This window comes from Gorilla gorilla, chromosome 4, assembly GCF_029281585.2.
Source record: "Gorilla gorilla gorilla isolate KB3781 chromosome 4, NHGRI_mGorGor1-v2.1_pri, whole genome shotgun sequence".
NCBI classification, from domain to species: Eukaryota; Metazoa; Chordata; class Mammalia; order Primates; family Hominidae; genus Gorilla; species Gorilla gorilla.
Window position 1 is genome coordinate 8721087 of NC_073228.2, and position 24691 is coordinate 8745777.

The 24691-nt window shown below is 45.1% G+C and overlaps 1 protein-coding gene across 4 annotated transcripts; it reads right to left on the reverse strand.

The window, feature by feature from the left end:
* Positions 1-1722: 1722 nt before the first annotated feature.
* Positions 1723-23322, reverse strand: LOC101144932 (uncharacterized). Of its 4 annotated transcripts, XR_010133689.1 has the most exons (10): positions 23192-23322; positions 22682-22747; positions 20470-20528; positions 18865-19388; positions 14247-14369; positions 11760-12251; positions 10851-10915; positions 4190-4308; positions 1996-2053; positions 1723-1902 (listed from the first exon to the last, which is right to left on the reverse strand). XR_010133689.1 is itself a non-coding variant. In XM_063705980.1 (5 exons), the coding sequence occupies exons 1-5, from the start codon at positions 11840-11842 to the stop codon at positions 1826-1828; spliced, it is 402 nt and encodes a 133-aa protein (XP_063562050.1). In that variant the 5' UTR covers positions 11843-12287; the 3' UTR covers positions 1723-1825. The 4 variants fall into 4 exon arrangements, 1 of the variants encoding a protein (XP_063562050.1); XR_010133690.1 differs by lacking the exon at positions 20470-20528; XR_010133688.1 differs by lacking the exons at positions 1723-1902; positions 1996-2053; positions 4190-4308 and adding an exon at positions 4658-5182 and having other exon boundaries at positions 20429-20528.
* Positions 23323-24691: the final 1369 nt, after the last annotated feature.

Genomic DNA, 24691 nt, shown 5'->3' on the forward strand with positions numbered 1-24691 from the left:
ATGTCTTGACCTTCATCTCTCTCCCTGGATATACTCAACAGATCTTAAAGTAAAACTTCACCAAAGGGAAACAATGTGTCACACGACTCATGAGTTACGACCCCTATTGTTACAGTCCATATGCTAAAAGCAAGGATTTTTCTAATTATGGAACAAATTAGCTTATGTAAATTCTTAGGCATAGGAAAAATGTATTTCCCTGCTTTTGATTAAAAGCCAACAAAATATAATTCCAATTTTAAAACAAATCCCCTTACCAAACCCCAACAGCAAAGAGCTGCCCCTACAAACCTCACAGCAAATAGTCCTTATTCTCAGTGACTAGCAGCTGCCTCTTTTCTCACTCCTCTCCAGCTTCAATTAACCTAATGCCCTCTGAGACATTTTGGCAGTAATTGCAAAGCTTCTTCAGGTTCGGGAATCTAATTTAATTAGATTGGCGAGATTTGATTTTAGATGTTTCTCCTCAATACCAATTCAAAACTTAATACTTACTTTGCTTTTGTTTCCTGGTAATAACTGGTTTACGGCCCTGAGAAGAAAAATTGGGGCCAATAAAACAAGCTGGATTAGCCTGGTTCTTCACTGACTCCACAATCGGCCTACCATTTGTGCAAAGTCCACTCCAGGAGAAAAATGCTTTGAAGGTAGGACTCTAACATCCTAATGTGTCCGGACTCAGTGGGTTCTTGGTCTCACTGACTTCCAGAATGAAGCCGTGGCCCCTCGCGGTGAGTGTTACAGTTCTTAAAGGCGGCAAGTCCGGAGTTTCTTCCTTCTGGTGGGGTTCGTGGTCTCGCCGGCTCAGGAGTGAAGCTGCGGACCTTCGCGGTGAGTGTTGCAGCTCTTAAGGTGGCGCGTCTGGAGTTGTTCATTCCTCCTGGTGGGTTCGTGCTCCCGCTGGCTTTAGGAGTGAAGCTACCAACCTTCACCGTGAGTGTTACAGCTCATAAAGGCAGTGTGGACCCAAAGAGTGAGCAGCAGCAAGATTTATTGCAAAAAGCGAAAGAACAAAGCTTCCACAGCTTGGTAAGGGAACCCCGGTGGGTTGCCACTGCTGGCTCCAGCAGCCTGCTTTTATTCTCTTATCTGGCCCCACCCACATCCTGCTGATTGGTCCATTTTACAGAGAGCCAGTGGTCTGTTTTGACAGGGCACTGATTGGCGCATTTACAATCCCTGAGCTAGACACAAAGGTTCTCCATGTCCCCACTAGATTGGCCAGATACAGAGTGTGGATTGGTGTATTCACAAACCCTGAGCTAGACACAGGGTGCTGATTGGTGTGTTTACGAACCTTGAGCTAGATACAGAGTGCCGATTGCTGTATTTACAATCCTTTAGCTAGACACAAAAGCTCTCCAAGTCCCCACCAGAGTCAGGAGCCCAGCTGGCTTCACCCAGCGGATCCCGCACAGGGGCCACAGGTGGAGCTGCCCGCCAGTCCCGCGCCCTGCGTCCGCACTCCTCAGCCCTTGGGTAGTTGATGGGACTGGGCACCGTGGAGCAGGGGGCGCTCTGGCCACACAGGAGCCCACGAAGCTGGGAAGGCTCAGGCATGGTGGGCTGCAGGTTCCAAGCCCTGCCCCGCGGGGAGGCAGCTAAGGCCCGGCGAGAAATTGAGCGCAGCGCCGGTCGGCCGGCACTGCTGGGGGACCCAGCACACCCTCCACAGCCGCTGGCCCGGGTGCTGCGCTCGATTTCTCGCCGGGCCTCTCTAAAGAGGCCATTGTAACGATGGAGCTGTGCCTGTGGAGGTTGTTGTGAGGCAGTAGGCTCATCTGCGGAGACTGCCGTGAGGTAGGGTATGGGCCTAAATAGGCCATTATGAGTCATGACCTTCATCTGTAGAGGCTGACTGGAGAGAGTTCTGGGCCTGGCGAGGCTGCTGGGAGGTAGGAGCTGGGCCAAAAGATTTAAGCACATTTACATTTATTAGGCACTTCATTTCCATTATTACACTGTAATATGTAATAAAATAATTATAGAACTCACCATAATGTAGAATCAGTGGGCGTGTTAAGCTTGTTTTCCTGAAACTGGATGGTCCCACCTGAGCGTGATGGGAGAAAGTGACAGATCAATAGGTATTAGATTCTCATAAGGACAGCGCAACCTAGATCCTTCACATGCACGGTTCACAACAGGGTGCGTTCTCCTATGAGAATCTAATGCTGCTGCTCATCTGAGAAGGTGGAGCTCAGGCGGGAATGTGAGCAAAGGGGAGTGGCTGTAAATATAGATGAAGCTTCCCTCACTCCCTCACTCGACACCACTCACCTCCTGCTGTGTGGCTCCCTACGGCTCCATGGCTCAGGGGTTGGGGACCCCTGCTCAAGTGCATCCAAAGCGACCCTTCCCACACCAGTCTTCATAGTGGTCAAGGGCAGCAACCACTTAGCTCCCAAGGCATGTGCCTCAGCTGGCATTTCGTCACAATCAACAGTAAGTGGTAGCTTGAGTCATTGTGAGGTCACTTCCTGGAAATCACCAGCATCCCATTTCCCACTGGCAAAGAGCTCAGCACTGCCCCCTGGGAAACAAAACCTATGCCCAAATCCCATCTGTGTGGGTTTATCTCCTGGGACCCTTCCTAACATATTAGTCAGAGTCCAATCAGGAAGCATAAACCACTCAAAAGTTTAAAGTGGTAAAATTTAATACAGAGAATTATTCATTATAACAGGTGAACAGCATAATGAGAGATTGGCTAGCACAAAGTAAAGAGAACTCTAGAGAATACAGGACTAGCCCAGGCCAGGCATGGTGGCTCATGCCTGAAATTCCAGCAATTTGAGAAGCTAATGCAGGAGGATTGCTTAAGGCCAGGAGCTAGAGACCAGTCTGGACAACACAGTGAGACCCTGTCTCTATCCAAAAGAAGAAAAAAGTTAGCTGGGAGTGGTGGTGCACACTTGTAGTCCCAGCTACTCGGAATGCTGAAGTTTGAGCCTGGGAGGTCAAGGCTGCAGCGAGGCATGATTATGCCACTACAGTCCAGCCTGGTGACAGAGCAAGACCCTGTCTCAAAGAACAAAACAACAACAACCGTTTACAGACAGAAAAGAGATAGAGCTAATAAGCTGAGGAAAGATGTTGAAATGTGACAAGTAAAGTAACATGAGGTCTTTTGTCTATTTAAAATAATCAAACAAAAAATGACTTACTAAATTATAATACCCTGTGCTGGCAAAGGTGCAGTGAAATGGGCACTTTCTTATACTATGAGGGGTGTTTAAATTGTGTATAAGCCTTCCCGGGTAAAGCCTGTCAATTTTTTAAAATAATGGAGACAGGGTCTCACCATACTGCCATACTGCCTCCTCCAACTCTTGGCCTCAAGCAATCCTCCTCTCTTAGCCTCCCAAAGTGCTAAGATTATAGCTGGGAGGCACCCAAAACCCTGTCAATTTACATCAAGGGTAATGAGAATGTCCATTCACCATGACTCACAGTAATCTTACTTCTGGGGAGACAATTCAATCTAAACAAAAGGTCATCTGTACACACACAGTAAAAATCTGGGAGTAACTGAAGACAGAGTTGGTAAGTGAAATAAGAAACAGTTCTAAGAAATTAAACCATGGTATCAATAGGCACCTGGTATAAAAGGTCAGTTGATGTTAGCTGCTACTTTTTTGTTGTTTTGAGACAGGGTCTCACTCTGTCACCCAGGCTGGAGTGCAGAGGCCTGATCATGACTCACTGCAGTCTCAGCCTCCCTGGGCTCAAGTGATCCTCCCACCTCAGCCTCCCAAGTAGCTGGGACTACAGGAACATGCCACCACACTAGGCTAATTCATGTATTTTCCTGTAGGGATGGTGACTCCCCCTTTGTTTCCAAGGCCTATCGCAAACTCTTGGCCTCAAGCCATCCTCCTGCGTCAGCCTCCCAAAGTGTTGTGATTACCAGTGTGAGCCACCACACCTGGCCAGCTGCTACTTTTAGCAATATTATTATTATTCCACTCAATTAAAAATTATTATTTTCAAGGCTATGCAACAGTATGTATCCTACAGCATAATTGTAAAAACATATACAGTTGCCGTCCCTCAGTATACAGAATTAGTTCCAGCCCCCCCATCTCTGCACATACCAAAATCCATGCTTACTCGTGTTTCGCTGTCACCCCTCTGGAATCCACGTATACGAAAATTCCAAATATTAGTTGGGCATAGTGGCAAGCACCTGTAGTCTCAGCCAATTGGGAGGCTGAGATGGGAGGATCGCTTCAGCCTGGAAGGTTGAGGCTGCAGTCAGCTGCGATAGCACTACTACCCTCCAGCCTTGGACAACAGAGGGAGACCCTGTCTCAGAAAAAAAAAAAAACAAAATAAAACAGGTTAGAAATTGTAATGAGGTCTGTTGGGCAAAATTCCATATAAGCAAAGTATAAATTAATAAAGCAAATCGTGATAAATTAGTACGACTGACTTTCTGGAGTTTCTGACAATAAAAGTAAGGAAAATGCAAAACACAAAGACAGAGAGTAAAAAGAGAAATTAGGAAAGCATTCTACATGTTTAATAGGAAGACACTGGTCATGTTCGTGCAGCGGCAGTATGTCGTGACATGACATACCTTGGAGAGAAGTTAACAGATGAGGAAGTTGATAAAAATCATCAGAGAAGCAAAATACTGGTAGCGACACTCAAGTAAACCACGAAATTTCCATAACTTATGTCAGCAAAGTGGGAATATTGTACAGTGTGTGTTGAAGTTCCTATACAACGTTGTTTATCTGCCGTTTGTTTGTTTGTAAGGAATGTATATACTAAAAGTTCTTCTTGCTGTCAAAAGAATATGTGTGAATAAGTCATTTTAACTTATTCTTCTGTTTTTCTTTTATCTTCCTGCCATCATCCCACAGCCTTACTTTAGAAATTTTTTCTTTAGAAAATTGAACAAGTGCTCCTTGTGGTGGCACATACCTCTAGGATGGGAGGCAGGGGTGGAAGGGTCACTTGAGGCCATTAGTTTGACACCAGCCTGGCCAACAAAGTGAGACCCCATGTCTACAAAACAATTTAAAAATTAGCCAAGTATCGTCATGTATACCTACAGTCCTAGCTACTCAGGAGGCTCAGGTAGGAGTACCCTTAGCCCAGGAGTTCAAGGCTGCAGTGAGCTGTGATAGCACTACTGTACTCAAGCCTGGGTGACAGGGTGAGACCCCATCTCCTAAAATAAAAAACTAAGAAAAAAAGTAGTTCAAGTAGCAAGCTGTATGTGGCTTAGTCTGAATATTTGTAAACTAGAAATTCTCAATCTTTTGGGGTCTAACATCCCTTTACCTTTTTTAACTTTATTGAAGATCTCTAAGACTATTTCTTTCTGTAGATAATTATATGAAAACTAGAAAATAAGACCCAAATTTTTAAATATTATTCATCACATATTAAAGCCATTACATGTTGATATAAGATTTTAAAAATATTTAATATTCATTACATATTCATAATAAAACCATTACATGTTGATATAATACTTTTTTTTCTTTGAGACAAAGTCTTGTTCTCTTGCCCAGGCTGGAGTGAAGTGGCTCAATCTCAGCTCATTGCAACCTCCGCCCCGCAGGTTCAAGTGATTCTCCTACCTCAGCCTCCCAAGTAGCTGGGATTACAGGCGTCCACTACCATGTGCAGCTAATTATTGTATTTTCTTTGTAGAGAAGGAGTTTCACCATGTTGGCAAGGCTGGTCTTGAACTCTTGACCTCAGGTGATCCACCCACCTGGGTCTCCCTAAGTGCTGGGATTACAGGTGTGAGCCACCGCGCCCACCCCGATTAATGTATGTTTTAAAACACTGATTAGTCAGGCAACAACACCGGGCAGGGGTCTCCTCATTCCCAGCGACGCAAACCCCACCGCACGGCTGAGGGGTTGCAAGGGCTGCAGAGCCAAAAGGCTCTGACTTGAGATATTATTTTACTTGTATTTTTATTTGTATTGTGAGACAGGTACTGCTCTGTCACCCAGACTGGAGTGCAGCTGTGCATTTACAGCTCGCTGCAGCCTCGACCTCCTGGGCTCAAGCCATCTTCCTGCCTCAGTTCCCCAGTAGCTGGTAGTACAGTTGAGTGTCACCATGCCTGGTTATTTTTTAAATTTTTTTGTAGAGTGAGGGTTCTTGCTATGTTGCCCAAGCTGGCCTCAAACTCCTGACCTCAAGAGATCTGCCCACTTCAGCCTCCTGAGTAGCTGAAACTACAAGTACACATCACCATGCCTAGCTACATTTATTTAATTTTGAAAAATATTTTTGTAAAGAGCAGATCTTGCTGTGTTGTCCAGGCTGGTCTTGAACACCTGCCCTTAAAAGATACTCGCACCTCTGCTTACCAAAGAGCTGGGACTACAGGCATGAGCCACTGCAATGAGCCTGAAGAGATTTCTTTAATCTAGCATCCCATACTTGGTAGGATTGGGAAAGGCAGTAGTGTTTTTTAAAATTACTTAATAATTTCAGTAACAATCAAACTCAACCTTGACCACTGCCTTCTCTCACACCCCATATCCAGTCTGTCAGGAAATCCTGTTGATTGTCTTCGACATCTACTAAAGATCCCCACCCAGCAACTCCCTGGCCTCCTCCCCTACTTCTCCCCTCTGACCATCTCTCAACACCACGACGACCCTGGTCAGGACCACCATCATCTCCCGCCTGGATGTTGCCAAAGCTTGGCCCCCATGCTTCTATCACATCTTCCCACAGTCTTTCTCAACTCAGCAGCCAGAGAATGCTTTTAAATCGGGAGACAGATCATGTCGCCTCTCTGCTCAGAACCCTCCCGCAGTTCCCATCTGAGTCAGAGTAAAAGCCAAAGCCCCACCAATAACCTCCCAGGGCTTATGTGATCTGTACTGATCCCCACCCAGCAACTCCCTGGCTCCCTCCCCTAATTCTCTTCCTCTCTCCATCTGCTCCATGGGCCTCCTTCCAGAGCCAGAGACACACCTCAGACAGTTTATTCTATTGTTTCTGCCTACAATCCTCTTCCCTCAGCACCTTGGCCACCTCCTTCCCCTCCTTCAAATCTTTACTCAATTTTCACTTAGGAGGCCACCCCTGACCATTCTATTTAACATTGCCATCTGTCCCCATGCCCACCATGCTCATTTCTTCTTTCTTTACTTTCTTCTTTCTTTTTTTCAAGATCTCACTGTCACCAAGGCTGGAGTGCAGTGGCGAAATCACAGCTCACTGCAACCTCAAATTTCCAGGCTCAAGCGATCCTCCCACCTCAGCCTCCCGAGTACCTGGGACTCCAGGTTCATGCCACCATGACTGGCTAAATTTTTTAGTATTTTATTTTATTTTATTTTATTTTATTTTATTTTATTTTATTTTATTTTATTTTGAGACAGAGTTTCACTCTTCTTGCCCAGGCTGTAGTGCAACGGTGCGATCCCGGCTCACTGCAACCTCCACCTCCCAGATTCAAGTGATTCTCCTGCCTCAGCCTTCCAAGTAGCTGGGATTACAGGTGTGTGCCACCACGCCCAGCTAATTTTTGTATTTTTAGTAGAGCAGGGGTTTCACAATGTTGGCCAGGCTGGTGTCGAACTCCTGACCTCAGGTAATCTGCCCGCTTCGGCCTCCCAAAGTGCTGGAATTACAGGCGTGAGCCACCATGCCTGGCCAATTTTTTCATTTTTTGTAGAGACAAGGTCTTACTATGTTGCCCAGACTGGTCTTGAACTCCTGGCCTCAAGTGATCCTCCTGCCTAAATTCCTAAAGTGCTGGGATTACCGGCATGAGCCATCATGCCTGTCTTCATGTTCATTTCTTCTTGCTGCTGCAACATAGTTTGCAGTTTCCTACATTTAGTGGTTTAAAGCACCACAAATCTACCATCTTACAGTTCTAGGGGCCAGAAACCCAAACTAGGTCTATTAAGGCTAAAGTCAAGGTGTCAGCAGGGCTGCATTCCTTCTGGAGACTCTAATATGTTCCCTTGGCTTTTCCAGCTTCTAGAAGCCACCCCCATTCCTTGGATCATGGTCCCTGACTCCATCTTCAAAGCCAGAGGTGAAGCATCTTCAAATCTCCCTCTCTTACCTCTGCTTTCATCACCACATCTCCTGCTCCAATTCTGAGTCTCCTACTCTCTTTTTTTTATAAAGACCCTTGTGATTGCTGGGCATGGTGGCTCCCACCCAGAATCCCAACACTTTGGGAGGTCAAGGCAGGAGGAACACTTGAAGCCCGAAGTTTGAAACTAGCACGAAAAACACAGTGAGACCACCCCCTCTAGAAAAAAATAAAAATAAATATTAGCCCGACATGGTGGTATGCGCCTGTAGTCCCAGCTCCTTGAGAGGCTGAGGTGAGACAATCGATTTAGCCCAGGAGTTTGAGATCAGCCTGGACAACATAACTCAATCTCATCTCTACAAGGACGAGGTGGGAGGATCACTTGAGCCCAGGAATTTGTGGCCGGCCTGGGCAACAAAAGAAGACCCCATCCGGCCAACACAGCCAACCTGGCCACCATGGCAAAACTCTGACTCTACAAAAATGAGCTGGGCATGGGTGACATGCATGTGTAGTCCTAGCTACTTGGGAGGTTGAGATGGGAGGATTGCCTGATCTCAGGAGGCCAAAGCTATAGTGAGCTATGATCACATCACTGCACTCCAGCCTGGATGACACAGGAGATTCTGTCTCAAAAAAAAGAAAAGAAATATATATTTAATCTCTGTCCCTGGTTCCTGGCACAGAGCTTCTAAAGCTCTTACAAAGACCTCAGTGATAGATGTGACAGGAACATCTTTTGTCTTAATATTTGGTCTTGGTCCCAGGTTTCTAACACAAGAGCCTCTAAGAACTTTGGGATCTCCAGCATGGTAAGAATGCATTTGGGGATGTTGTTGAGATGACTGGGTGACTGCAAGCTCCTAAATTTCTTCAAGAGGAGGGCTGATTACTACACAACCACATGGTAAGAGGCTTGGAACTTTCAGCCTCATGCACTGAACTCCAGGAGGAAGAGGGGCTGGAGACCGACTTAATCACCAACAGCCAAAGATTTTATCAATCATGCTTGCATAATAAAGCCTCCATAAACACCCTGAACGGGGTTTGCAGAGCTTTCAGGGTTGCTGGACACAGGAGATGCTGGGAGGGTCGCATGTTCAACAGAGGGCATGGGAGCTCTGTGCCCCTCCGAACTTAACTTGCCCTGGGTATCTTTCTTTTTTTTGAGACAGGATCAGGCTCTTTTGTCCAAGCTAGAGTGCAGTGGCACAATCTCAGCTTACTGTAACCTAAGCCTCCCCAGTCCCCAGCTCAAGGTATCCTCTCATCTCAGCTTCCCTAGTAGTTGGAACTCTAGGTGCACAACACCACACCGGTTATTATTATTATTTTTTAATTTTTTATAGAGACAGGTTTTCACCATGTTGCCCAGGCTGGTCTCAAACTCCTGAGTTTAAGCGATCCTCCCACCTTGGCCTCCCAAAGTGCTGAGATTACAGGCATGAGCCACTGCATCCAGCATGCACGTCTCTTTCATTGACTGTTTCTGAGATGTATCCTTCACAATGAACCAGTAATAGGAAATTAACTGGCCAGATGTGGTGGCTCACATCTGTAATCCCAGCACTTTCAGAGGCTGAGGTGGGAGGATCACTTGAGACCAGGAATTTGTGGCCAGCCTGGCCAACACAACAAGACCCCATCTATACAAAAAATAAAAGAAACTAGCCAGATGTGGTGGTGCAGGCATGTAGTCTTAGCTACTAGGGAGGCTGAGGTGGGAGAACCACTGGAGCCCAGACAATCAAGGCTGCAATGAGCTATGACTGCACCATTGCACACCAGCCTGGGCAACAAAATAAGACCCTCTCTCTCAGAGAAAAAGAAAATAAACTGTTTTTCTGAGTTCCGTAAACAGTTCTAGCAAATTATTAAACCCAAGAAGACAGTTATGGGAACCCCCAATTGGTAACAGGTTGGTCAAAAGTATGGTGACAACTTAGGACTTGCCATTGGCATCTGAAGTGAGGATGGCCTCGTGGGACTGAGCCCCTAACTTGTGGGGTCTGTGCTAACTCCAGGTAGTGTCAGAATAAAGTCATGGGATACCCAGTTAATATCCAGAGCACTGAAGAATTTGGTGTAGAAACTCCATACATACATTCAGTCAGAAGTGTGTGAGTAGAGACAAACATGGGCTTTTCTGTCACCTACCTGCTTAACTGCATAGGAGAGGCAATATGTGGTGCTCATGAACAAAGCAAACATTAAAGTCAGACCAGACCCAACATTTGACTCAGTCTTAATATCCAGGTGAGCCTGCACAAATCATTCATTATTCCTAAGGCTTCATCACTCCATTCATAAAATGGGGATAACTGTGGCACCTACATGTGATTCTGTGAGAATTAACGAAATATTATGCTTGGGGTTATTGTGATCATTATACCTGTTCCAAACTATTTGACAAGGACAGTGATGGATGAAGACATCAAAAAATCAGAAACTGCAATGAGGTCTCTCAGGCAAAATTCCATACAAGCAAATTACTGTGTCTACAAAGCATTCCTGCCACACTTAATTCACCATTCCCTGAACAAAATACGCCATCTTCGTTGTTCAGGTCTGTACGGTGCTGGTTTCCCTTCCCGGGCAGTTTGCGCTATCCCATCCCGGCCCATTCCCCATCCCTCCACCTCCCCCTTCCCTCCCCACTCTCATACAACTCTTCCTCATCTTTCAGGACTTGGCTTCAATGTCACCTTAACTGGAAGCTTCTCTCACTCTCCAGAAGAGCTTCCCATTGCACTTGATGCATGCACTATTATTTGATCATTTTTAAGTTACAGTCCAAATCTTTTTGTACCTGAATAACATGTTGCCCAGTCAGTCTCTCTTCCTGGATTCAGAAGTCCTTCATGGTAGATCCAGCTGGAAGTGACAAAAAGACATCTTTTGACATAAACGGATGACACAGACAGACATAAATTCTTAAATGTCTTAAATGTTATGTGAAAATTAAACAGAATTCAAAGACTTCTGGGGAACACTTAGGAAGTTACTGGGAATGTCATAAAGGGTTAATTTGTATTTTATTTTATTTTTTGAGACAGTCTCATTCTGTCACCTAGGCTGGAGTGCAGTGGTGCAATCAGGCTCACTGCAGCCTTGACCACCTGGGCTCAAGTAATCTCACTTAATTTTTATTTGGTTTAAGAAAGTCTTGGTTGAGGGTGGTGGCTTATGCCTGTAATCTCAGCACTTTGGGAGGCTTAGAGAGGTATATTACTTGAGGCCAGGAGTTTGAGATCAGCCTGGGCAATATATTAAGACCCTGCCTCTACCAAAAAACAGAGTGAATGTGTGGAAGACAATTTTTCCACAGACTGGGAGTGAGGGAATAATTTCAGGATGATTCAAGTGCATTATATATATTGTGCACTTTATTTCTATTATTACTACATAGTAATATATAATGAAATGATTCTACAACTCACTATAACGTAGACTCAGTGGGATCTCTGAGCTTGTTTTCCTGCAACTAGACTGTCCATCTGGGGTGATGGGAGACAGTAACAGAATATCAGGCATTAGATTCTCATAAGGAGTACACAACCTAGATCCCTCACATGCACACTTCACAACAGAGTTTGTGCTCCTATGAGAATCTAATGCTGCTGCTGATCTGACAGGACATGGAGCTCAGGTGGTCATGCAAGCGATGGGAGGGGCTAGAAATACAGATGAAGTTTCCCTTCACTCGCCTGCTGCTCACCTCCAGCTCTGTGGCCCTGTGGTTGGAGACCGCTGCTCAAGTGCATTTGAAAGGATCCATCCCACGCCATTCTTCAGAGTCATCTTTACTGCTGCAGTCGTCAACTTGTAGCACCCCTAATCTCGCAGGACATATGCTTCAACTGGCATTTCACAATCAACAGTATGTGGCAGCTTGAGTCATTGTGAGCTCACTTCCTGGAAATCACCAGCATCCCATATCCCATTAGCAAGGAGCTCAGCACTGCTCCTTGGATAACCAAACCTATTCCCAAATCCCATCTGTGTGCGTCTATCTCCTGGTACCCTTCCTAGCATCAATTCTGTATTTGTAGGAGTCCAATCAGGAGACACAAACCACTCAAAAGTTTAAACTAGAATGAGCAAGATGGCTCACACCTGTAATCCCAGCACTCTGGGAGGCCAAGGTGGGTGGACTGCTTTGAGCTCAGGAGTTTGAGAACAGTCTGGGAAACACGGCGAAACCTCGTCTCTACAAAAAACACAAAAATCAGCTGGGTGTGGTGGCACTTACCTGTAATCCCAGCTACTCGGGAGGCTGAGGCAGGAGAATTGCTTGAGCCTGGCAGGTGGAGGCTGCAGTGAGCAGAGGTTGTGCCACTGTACTCCAGCCTGGGTGACAGTGCGAGACCTGGTATCAAAAAGAAAAAACGTATATATATATATGTAAATTTAATATAAAAAGTATTAATTTTGGCCAGGCAAAATGGCTCATGCCTGTAATCCCAGCACTTTGGGAGGCCAAGGCAGACAGATCACCTGAGGTCAGGAGTTCGAGACCAGCCCAACCAGCATAGAGAAACCCCATCTCTACTAAAAATACAAAATTAGCTGGGCATGGTGGCACATGCCTGTAATCCCAACTACTCGGGAGGCTGAGGCAGGAGAATCACTTGAACCCAGCAGGTGGAGGTTGCACTGAGCCGAGATAGCACCATTGCACTCCAGCCCAGGCAGCAAGAGTGAAACTCCATCTCAAAAAAAAAAAAAAAAAAGATTAATTTTTACAGAGGATCAGCACAATGAGGGACACACTAGCACAAAGTAAAGACAACTCTAGAGAATACGGAACTAGCAGAGGCCAGGCATTGTGGCTCATGCCTGTAATCCCAGCAATTTGGGAAGCCTAGGCAGGAGGATCGCTTGAGGCCAGGAGTTGGAGACCAATCAGTGCTAAATAGTGAGACTCTGTGTCTACCAAAAAAAAGAGACATTAGCCAGGTGTGGTGGTGGTGCACACCCGTAGTTCCAGCTACTTGGGAGTCTGGGATGGGAGAAATCCCTTGAGCCTGGGAAGTCTACACTACAGTGAGCCAAGATTGTGCCACTGCACTCCAGCCTGGGCGACAGAGTGAGACCCTGTCTTAGAAAGAAAAAAGAAAAGAAAGTGTTAATCCCCCTATGGGAATCTCCTCTTCTCCTGCCCTCTCTGGAACCTCACTTGTCGGTTCTTCCTCCCACTTTCCTGTATCTTTAACCTATCCCCCACTTTTAGCTCCTTCCCATCATCATTTAAATTACTCAAACTTCTTCTGTTTTAAAAACCTCTCCCTAAACTCAGGGAGAGGTCTCCTGCACACCCATTGAGCCATCTGCTCTCCCTGGTGCCTTCTCTATAGCAGCCTGAGCCATGTCTCTAATCCATGAATCTCATCATGTTACTCCCCCATTTACATCACTTCTCCTTGCCTCAGGGATTAAGTCCAAACTCCTTAACAGCCCCTGCTCTGCCCTGCCTTGCAAGGCAGCCTCACTGCTTGCCCCTCTCCATTTCATCTGCTATGGAGTCCAACTGAGCCTTGAACACACACTCTTTCTCCTCTGGGAGTCTCTGAAGTGGGTAATATCCTCTGCTTATAATATGCTTCCCCTTAAACCTCTACTCTCTTCCTAGCTAGCTTCGACTCCTCTGTCACTTGTCTGCTTTGGCATCACCTCCTCATAGAAGACTTCTTTGACTCCCGAGATTCTCAGGAGCGTGGCAGGTGAAGTGCTCCTCCCATGAATGGATGGAGATTAGGGAGTGTGTGTTATTCATGCTTAATTCACCAGTGCTTAGCTGAGTACCTGGCATAAAATAGTTACTGTGGTGGCCAAAGTAATAACCCCCACCACCACCAATTGCTCATGTCCTATGTTACACAGCACAATTACATAGGAAGGGAGAATTAAGAGTGCAGATAAAATTAATGTTGCTCATCAGCTGACCTTAAAACAAGATTATCCTGGAGTATCTAGGAGAGCCCATGTAATTACAAGCATTCTTTAAAACTGGAAGAGGGAGGCAGAAGGTTAAGAACCAGAGACGGTGGGCACAATGGCTCATGCCTGTAATACCAGTACATTGGGAGGCCAGGGCAGGAAAATCCCTTGAGTGCAGGAGTTCAAGGTCAGCTGTGGCAACATACTGAGGTCCCATCTCTACAACAAAATAAAAACAAAATTCACTGAGTGTCACGATGCTTACCTGTAGTCCCAGCTACGGGAAGGCTGACATGGTAGGATTGCTTGAGCCTGGGAGTTTGAGGCTATAATGAGCCATGATAGGACCACTGAACTCCATCCTGAGTGACAGGGCAAGGTCCTGTTTCTGAAGAAAAAAAGGACATTGGAATCAGGGTCCTCTCCATCCTGAGGTGCCTACAAGGCATCTCTCTCTGCAAATGAGTAAACATCACCCTCCAACTCCTTACAGAGTGGAGCAACAGGAAAACTCCTTCACCTCATTTCTGTGCTGCTTGGGAGGCCTGGACAGCCCAATAACCAGCTCCTTGCTGATGAAGCAATCAGGAAATGGCTCGAGTTGAGCTAAGGAGAATTTGGGTCCTTCTTTTGGTTCTCAGTAGGCAGGGTAGGGGCCAGGCATGGTGGCTCATACCTGTAATCCTTGCACTGTGGGGGGCCAAGGTGAGAGGATTGCTTGAGGCCAGGAGCTCAAGACCAGCCTGGACAACATAGCAAGACCTGGGTGGCATACACCTGTGGTCCCTACTACTTGGTAGGATGAGGTGGGAGGATTGATCACTTGATCCCAGGAGTTTCAGACTGCAGTGAGCCATGATCACACCACTGCACTTCAGCCTGGGTGACAGAGCCAGACCATGTCACAAAAAGTTAGAAAGAAAAAAAAGAGAGAGAGAGGAAGAGAGACTATACACAGGCACCACCACATTTGGCTAATTTTTAAATATTCTGTAGAGACAAGGTCTTGCTATGTTGCCCAGGCTAGTCTAAAACTCCTGGCATCAGGCTGGGCATGGTGGCTCATGCTTGTAATCCCAGCACTTTGGGAAGCTAAGGCAGGCAAATCACCTGAAGTCTGGAGTTCGAGACCAGCCTGGCCAACATGGTGAAACTCTGACTCTATCAAAAATACAAAAATTAGCTGGGCAGTAGTGGCATGTACCTGTAGTCTCACCTACTCGGGAGACTGAGGCAGGAGAATCACTTGAACCTGGGAGGTGGAGGTTGCAGTGGACCCCATCACTGCACTCCACCCTGGGTGACAGAGCAAGACTCTGTCAAAAACAACAACAACAATAACAAAAACAAAACAACAACAACAAAAAAAAAACTCCTGGCATCTAGACATCTTCCTGTCTTAGCCCCCCAATGCCCTGGGATTACACTGTTTCCTATAATTGAAGACACTTGTTCTTATACTGCTTTAAGGTATAAAGGAAGAAAAAAAAACGGATAATGGCAAATGTTGGTGAAGGCCGGGCATGGTGGCAGCCTGTAATTCCAGAACTTATGGAGGCTGATGAACTTAGGTAGAACCTTGTTTACTAGAGTATTAGGCATGGCTTTGGGCAACTATTCTAACCAGAGAAACTGGCTTCAGTGAGGGCAAGTTGGCAATCCAAGGTATAGCACGCATAGGGCTGGCAAAATTCAGGGTGACTGAAGCAAAAGCTTCAGAACCAGAAAGACTACATCTGGGGGTAGAGCACAAAACTCTCAAGAGATGAATCTTTGTAAGAGTGAGGCAGAACTATATAGCAATTTTAGGAGATCTGTTGGTGCCCAGCAAGAGCTCCAAATGGGCTATATGCAGGGATGCAGCCTGTAGTCTCAGGAGAGGAGGTTCACAAAAGTCATTCAGTCCAAGACCTCAAACTGTGTTCTCTACTAAAAGGAATCAAGGTTCCCTAGAGAAATGGCTGACTCCATGTATGGTGCAGTATATTGATCCTGGAACATCTTTTTTGCCAGAAAGCAAGGAAGCCATCAAAGTCCAACAGGATCACGTCAAAAAGACATGAAAGTCAACTTGAAGAGATAATTATTAACCTAGATGAGACAATGTAAGCATCCAAAACAATAAAGACTGCAATGGCCTGAAATACATAAAATGCAAACAATAATCTATGAGTTCATAACGGTATTCAGAAAAAAAAACTACTGGTCATTAGAGGGAAGGTTACTAGGTCACTAACTTACTACTCTGAAAAGTGACTTAAGATGAGAGGTAGGGTGGAGAATTAGCTATTTATTCAGTCTTTCCTGTACAAACATAAATTTTTAGGGAGATTGAAGCAGACGAAACAAATCTGGAAAAATGGAGGTAACTGCTTAATCTGCGGGTTGGGTGCATGGAGGTTCAACATATTTCTTTTGTGTATATTTGAACCCCCTACAAAAAAACCACAAGACAGAATGTGAGCCAAGCAGCTTAGGGTTTAGGCAAGGCTTCTGCCTACAAGAGACACCAGGATATGAGGGGTAGTTTTAGCCCTAATGGGCTGAGCCAACTGGAGGTATATAGGGAAGTGCTAAATTGCAGAGGTATCATGTTGCCCAGCACTTGATCAAATCCTAGATCCTAGGTCTGCTTGGTAGCATGCTTCCTAGGTAGTGGATCTGAGGCTACCTATAGAACTTCCTTTGCAGTCATAATTTGCTCAGAAACTACAAAATGCTTGCTCTTGAAAATGGAGTCTTTGTCCATTTCATGCTTCTATAAAAGAATACCACAGACTGCATAATTTATAAAAAGGAAAAAAGGAAGGAAAGAAAAAAGGAAGGAAGGAGGGAAGGAGGGAAAAAGGGAAGGAGGGAAGGAAAGGAAGGAAGGGAAAGAAGGAAAGGAAGGAAGGGAAAGAGAGAAAGAGGGAAGGAGGAAGGGAGGGAAGGAGGGAGGGAGGGAGAGAGAGAGGGAGGGAGGGGAAGGGAAGAAAAGGGAAGAGAAGGGAAAGGAGAAAGAAAAGGAAAGGAAAGGAATAAATTTTATTTCTTAACAGTTCTGGATGTTAGGAAGTCCAAGGTTGAGGGGCCTGCATCTGGTAAGGGTCTTCTTGCTGCATCATCCCACTACAGAAGGCAGAAGGAAAAGAGAGTGCAAGAAAGCAAGAGGGCAAAAGGGGCTGAACTCTGTTTTATAATAAGCCCACTCTGTGATTACTAATCTATTACCACAATAACAACATTAACTCATTCATGAAGGCTATTTTATTAGGCCCCACATCCCAACTGTTGCATTCAGGATGGAGTTTCCAGCACATAAACTTTGGGGGACACATTTAAACCATAGCAGAGCACTTAGGTTAATTCAACTAAGAGGAGCTGGGAAAATCAAAGGCATGAGAAAGACAGCAAAAGCTAGCAGAGAGAAATGCATAGGTTAAGGAAAAAAGTCACAGTGAATCTTGTAGTGCAGGCTACTTTATCAAAAGCACCTAAAAAAGATCTCATTAACTCCCCCAGCTCACCTCCACCCACATCTAAAGAGCCACACACAGCACCACCTAAGGCAGCACAATGAGAACAGCATTCTCCTCAACAGACAAGCTGGGAGTATCTAGACACCTGACCTCAATAGCTCCAGAACAGCCCTAAAACATTTCCTCCCTAACCACCACTCAAGTCACCAGCTTGGAAAGTATTAAGAAAACCCAAATCCTGACACACCACTATGAAACAACTTAAAACAGCAAAGAACAACCCATTTAAACAGCAATGCCAGCTGTTGGGAAAAAAAGGAACAATGAGTAGAGGAGAAACAGACCTCTCGGGGTCCACCAAGACCCAGTCTCTCAGCTTCAGCACTTTTAAATGCAGAATCCATACCCCTCTGGGGCCTGTGGAGCTCCACAAGGCATGTCGTCCTCAAAGATAAATGAGCAGGCAAGCTGGCTAGAAAACCACTAAGGGTATTATTCTTTAAAGAATCTTTATAGGGTCAAAGAGGAATGGGTCTTAACTGGCTATGTGAACTCCCCACAGATTCTGAGGATGATGTCAGTATCCCTTTCCAGATGTGTTTAACACTTTGCAGTCACTTGTATTCCTGCCACTGAGTGCCAGTGCTTTGCTAATTTGAACTGATTCCAGCTCACGCTGACCCCAGCTCCCTGGATGTTACCATTAGCCAAGACTGTCACCCATACTGTACCCTTTCAAAGAGTCCTAAAAGCAGCTCTTCACCTACTCTTCCAAGACAAGTAAAAATGTCTGCCAAAGAAATGGGGAAAAAAGATTCAGAGAGTGAAAACAATTAATATACTAACAAGAGAGCAAAAAGCAAAGGGGGAGGAGAAACTAGGAAAATCATAGATGGGCTCTCACCTATTTCCAAAGCTGGGCTAATGTCCTTTTACTTGTGTCTGAATAAGGCACCAATTTTAAGCTGCTAATGAAAAAAAAAGAAAAAGAGAAAGAAGCAGGCCCAGGCTGGGCGCAGTGGCTCATGCCTGTAATCCCAGCACTTTGGGAGGCCGAGGCGGGTGGATCACCCAAGGTCAGGAGTTCTAGACCAGCCTGGTCAACATGGTGAAACACCATCTCTACTAAAAATACAAAAAATTAGCCAGGCATGGTGGCGCATGCCTGTAAATCCAGCTACTAAGGAGGCTGAGGCAGGAGAATTGCTTGAACCTGGAAGGCAGAGAATGTGGTGACCTGAGATCACGTCATTGCCCTCAAGCCACGGCAATGAGAACAAAATTCGGTAAAAACAAAACAAAACAAAACAAAACCACCATAAAATAACTCAGACTTAATTAAATACAACCCTAGTGGTGAATGACTAAAGATGGATTACTCATAACAGAGATAACAGTCCAATAAGAATCCAGGAATCTTACCTTTTAATAACAAAAAAATCCTTTCCTTTGAAAGTAACATCCTCTCAAGGCCAGGAATTCCATTAGTAGAAAGCCTTCCTAAAAAACAAAATTCCTGGCCAGGCATGGGTTCACGTCTGTAATCTCAGCACTCTGGAAGGCCGAGGCGGGAAGATCACTTGATGTCAGGAGTCGAGGCGGGAAGATCACTTGACGTCAGGAGTTCGAGACTGGCCCGGCCAACATGGTGAAACCCCATCTCCACTAAAAATACAAAAATTAGCCTGGTGTGGTGGTGGGCACCTGTAATCCCAACGACTTGGGAGGCTAAGGCAGGAGAATTTCTTGAACCCAGGAGGCAGAGGTTGCAGTGACCAGCAAGGTTGCGCCATTGCACCCCAGCCTGGGCGATAAGAGTGAAAACTCCATCTCAAAAAAAAAAAAAAAAATTCCTTTGGGAAGGCCTTCTACATAAAAATCTTCAACATGAGACTGGAAAAAAGGGTATGGGATCATCACCGGACCTTTGGCTTTTACAGCTCGAGCTATAAGAACAAAAAGAAAAAGGGATATCATTTAAACACAGTATGTAGAAAAGAATAATTATTGAATCTGTACTGGTCTTTAACTTTTACACTTTGATCTTTAATTCTGTTATTGTGATTGAGTCCAAAGAAAAATAGTATCAGTAAAATAAAAAGAACACCAAAAATGCTAATATTCTGTTTACCAAAGTCTGTAGTGAAATATCCCATTAAATCCAAGTGCAGTGACACACCCATAATCCCAAGCACTTTGGGAGGCTGAGGCGGGTGAATCTCCTGAAGTCAGGAGTTCAAGGCCAGCCTGGCCAACATGGTGAAACCCCAACTCTACTACAAATACAAAAATTAGGCAGGTGTGGTGGCAGAGGCCTGTAATCCCAGCTACTTAGGAGGCTGAGGCAGGGAGAATTGCTTGAACCCAGGAGGTGAGCTTGCCATGAGCTGAGATCATACCACTGCACTCCAGCGTGGGCGACAGAACAAAACTTCAACCTCCAAAAAAAAAAACAGCTAGCAGGTGACATTTGCTATGGGGAGACTAGGGATATGATCTTGCTGCAATCCTTCCATTTTAGTAAATCTAAACAGTGTGAATCCATTCTGTTTCATCCCCACTCCACTCCAGAGCCAAAACAAGAAAATCAATTATATTTCTAGTTCTTTAAAAACATATCTAACTAAATCATCTAATTAAAAGATAATATGCATGGTTCCATACTCTAAAAGAAAACTTATGTCCTGCATATCATGGACATTTGATGAATGCTTATTCAGTTGACTGGTGTAGACTTCAATAATAACCTGTTCAATGCATTATGCCAGATGAATCTTGCATCTCAAAAGTAGAACAAATATTGTTCGTTCAGTTTTGTCTACCCATAAATGCAATATTTACTAATAAAAAGAAAATGAGTTTATTGTTCTAGAGAGTATGAGAATTTTGACAACATGAATTCTCCTGTCCTAGGACATAATTAATACTTAGAGGCATACTATTTCATGTGGAAGCTACCATTAAATCAATGTTAAGTGTTAATTACCTCACATAATCTTCTAATCTGACTTAAGACTGAAGACGTACCTCACAAAGCTGATTTATCAAGTTGTAAATCTTCACCTGTTGAATTCATAAGTTCATGTCTGAAAGGTGAGAATAAATACTTAATATTCACTAGGCAATATTCAGCTAAGTAATATCCACTAGTACATATTTAATATTTCATCATGAACTGCGGGTGTGAAGAGAAAAGACAGGCTGGGCACAGTGGCTCACACCTGTAATCCCAGCAGTTTGGGAGGCCGAGGCAGGCAGATCATGAGGTCAGGAGTTCGAGACCAGCCTGGCCAACATGGTAAAACCACGTCTGTACTAAAAGTACAATAATTAGCTGGGCATGGTGGCAGGCACCTGTAATCCCAGCTACTCGGGAGGCTGAGGCAGGAGAATTGCCTGAACCCAGGAGGTGGAGGTTGCAGAAACCATTATCACGCCACTGCATTCCAGCCTGGGCAAGAGAGCAAGATTCTGTCTCAATCAATCAATCAATAAAAATATAAGGAGGAAGCATTTACTGTGTATTTATATGTCTGGTATTATGTGAAGCACTTTACTATCTTATCAAATCTTCAGGACAGATCTTCAGTTCTCATGACCACAAAAGAGGATACTAAAGCTCAGACAGGAGAAGAGACGTGGCCAGCCTGTGTCCCCAGGGCCTATGGTCTTACCACTAGGTTACAGTGTTTCCAGATATCACATGTTGTGAGATTTTTGCTTTAAAATGAACCAAAAAAAAACCAAAGGTGAAAAAGGCATAAGCTATTAAAAAGTGGGAGAAACACTAAGAGAACCTTAAGCATGTAACTAAAAATATTATGGAAATGTTATTGAATTCATTAGCAAATTTAGTGCTAGGTTTTCATTGAGGAGTAGGTTATATTACTCATAATGAAGAAAAATGTTCATTTTAAGTACATTAACATAAATACCATCAATATTGTTTATCATGTTTAAATGTTCACTTAAAGCAATTCAGTTAAAATTCTGCATATCATACAATTTTATAGTTTGCTAGTAGGTTACAAGTAAATAGTCACCCAAATAAAAACATCATGTTTTCCACTGGTTGTTCCTCTTTTTAGGTGAGCATTTGATGTATACCAACAGAGAGAGGATAATAACAAATCGCTAATTTCTTTCATCACTATATAAAGGTGGCTTCAGGATAGAATAGTATCAGGGCAATGATGAATTTGAAATCTAACATCAATTCAGTGATGCATCAAGATAAAAGTAGAGACAATAGGGGCACATTGGTGAGTACTGAACATTTTATTTATTTATTTATTTTGAGATGGAGTTTTGCTCTTTTTGCCCAGGCTAGAGTGCAATGGTGCAACCTCGGCTCACCGCAACCTCTGCCTCCTGGGTTCAAGCGATTCTCCTGCCTTGGCCTCCCGAATAGCTGGGATTACAGACATGCACCACCACACCCGTCTAATTTTGTATTTTTAGTAGAGACGGGGTTTCTCCATGTTGGTCAGGGTGGTCTCGAACTCCTGACCTAGATGTCTGCCTGCCTTGGCCTCCCAAAGTGCTGGGATTACAGGTGTGAGCCACTGCACCCAGATGAATTCCAAATTTAACAAAGCAGACTAAGAGAAACAATTCATTTAAAAAAATAATATTTGGCCAGGCATGGCGGCTCACACCTGTAATCCCAGCACTTTGGGAGGCTGAGGTGAGTGGATCAGGAGGTCAGCAGTTCAAGACCAGCCTAGCCAAGATCATGAAACCCTGTCTCTACTAAAAATACAAAAATCAGCCAGGCGTGGTGGCTGGTGCCTGTAATCCTAGCTGCTCGGGAGGCTGAGGCAGAGAACTGCTTGAACCCGGGAGGCGGAGGTTGCAGTGAGCCGAGGTCGTGCCACTGTACTCCAGCCTTGGGCGACAGAGTGAGGCTCCGTCTCAAAAAAAAATAAATAAATAATTCAATGAAATCCGTAAGATCCAGGGCTTTGCAATAAATATGTAAATAAATTTCCAATCTCCATACTGAAAGTTTAAAAGAAATGCTAATAACTAAAGAAATACAACTTTTCCTCAGCTTTGCAGCAATCTAGAAACAAAGTGTGTAGACACTACAAAGCACCTTACAAGGAGAAACGTGTAAGGATGGCATGACTCGCCGGCAGCCCTGGGCTTGTCCACGGTACCCCCATGATGAACAGTAACTCCACTGTGTAAACGCCCATGAACATAAGATTACAGGACTTTTCCAGTTTAGACATACCATATTTTCTTTCAGACAATTCTTCAGTTTGTTTACGTAGATCAGCGATACGACGATTCCATTTCTCTGAAAATCAAGCAAAAGTTGCTTCTCAATACTACGTCCCTATGTCAGAGCAGCACTAACGTATAATGACTGATTTCATATATTTTACATTCTAACAGTCCATATCATTTTACTGCTTTCAAGAAAAAATTTCCCCTTTTTGGTGGTTCTTAGAATTGGTTTAATGGGAGACTATTAGAGAAGCTGAAAAGCAGGAAGGCAGAAAAGTTCAGTCAAATTAAACACAATAACAGGGAGGTCACAATGAGGCGGTCTCCAGGGGTCTTTTAGCAAACTTCCTAAAACATGTCTCAGCTGTGTGAAATAAGACTTTACAGCAGCCAGGCGCAGTGGTGCAGGCCTGTAATCCCAGCACTTTGGCAGCAGAGGCAGGCGGATCGCTTTGAGCTCAGGGCAACATAGCCAAAACCCCCCTCCCTAGCCCCACCCCCACCCCGTCCCTACCAAAAATACAAAACAGCAGGGCATGGTGGTGGGCGCCTGTAGTCCCAGCTACTCAGGAGGCTGAGGCAGGAGAATCACCTGAACCCAGGAGGCAGACATTGCAGTGAGCCAAGATCACCCCACTGCCAGCCTGGATGACAGAGCAAGACTCCACCTCAAAAAAACAAAAACAAAAATACAAGGTTAAGAGGGACCCCCGACCTTACAGATACAAGTTTAAGAGGGACCCCTAAGCAAAAAATGCCAACCCTTTTTCTCCCAATCATTGAAACACCAGGAGGGTGTAACAGTTTTGCAGCCTAGCTGTAGCAGGCTGATGCCCCCAAGATGCCCATATCCTAATCCTGGGAACTGGTGAACATGACCTTATATGGCAAAAGGGGCTTTGCAGATATAATGAAGTTAAGGGCCTTTGGCTTTTGGGGTTGATGTACTCACTCGGATCCTTATAAGAGCAGAGCAGGTGATGGAGAGGGTGGGAGGTGTAGTGACAGAAGCAAGAAACTCCAGTTATTCGAGATGGGCAGCACAAGCTGAGGAGTGCGGGCCACCTCTACGGCCAGGAAATGGATTCTCCCGCAGAGCCTCAGAAGCCACCGACCCTGCTCTCACCTTGACTCAGTAGGACTTACTGTAGAATTCTGGCCTTCAGACCTGTAAGGGAATACATTTTGGTTGTTTTAAGTCACTAAGTGTGTGGTAATTTGTTGCAGCAGCCACAGGAAACTAGTATTGTAATGAAGACTCAAAACCCCCCTGAAGGGGCTGGGCTCAGTGGCTCATGCCTGTAATCCCAGCACTTTGGGAGGCCGAGGTGGGTGGATCACTTGAGGTCAGGAGTTCGAGACCAGCCCAGCCAACATGGTGAAATGCCATCTATACAAAAAATACAAAAACTAGCCGGGCATGGTGGCACATGCCTGTAATCTCAGCTACTCAGGAGGCTGAGACAGGAGAATTGTTTGAACCCAGGGGGGCGGAGGTTGCAGTGAACTGAGATTCCACCACTGCACTCCAGCCTGGATGACAGAGCGACGCTCCATCTCGAAAACAAAACAAAACAAAAAAACCCCACCTGAAGGTTTCCAGTTCTGCCAGCAGTCTCCCACCCATCCCCCAGAAGCAGACATTCCATTGCTGTGGGCCATGGACAGGCAGAAGGAAGCACCTTCTCATGGCAGAGGCCTACCCAGGAGAAACCCAAGGGAAGGCACTGCTGGGCTGGCCCCTCTCTGCCAAGGCCATATTCTTTCTTGTCTGAGGCCAGTTTCACTGTCTCCCAGACTGGAGTGCAGGGGCACAATCTCGGCTCACTTCAACCTCTGCCTCCCCAGTTCAAGTGATTCTCCTGCCTCAGTCTCCTGAGTAGCTGGGATTACAGGAGTGTAGCATGCCTAGCTAATTTTTGTATTTCTAGTAGAGATGCGGTTTTGCCATGTTGCCCAGGCTGGACTCGAACTCCTTGCCTCAAGTAGTCCACCTGTCTCAGCCCCGCAAAGT

Excerpts from the sequence above, each read along its gene's own strand:
- LOC101144932 (XM_063705980.1), bottom strand. The coding sequence starts at position 11,842 with ATGACTCTGAAGAATGGCGTGGGATGGATCCTTTCAAATGCACTTGAG. Across the intron at positions 2,054-4,189 it reads CCAATTGGCTGAGACTACAG|GTGGGACCATCCAGTTTCAG; the intron begins GTGCTTGCCACT and ends CATCACGCTCAG. Across the intron at positions 1,903-1,995 it reads CCCACTGATTCTACATTATG|CTCCTACCTCCCAGCAGCCT; the intron begins GTGAGTTCTATA and ends CTTTTGGCCCAG.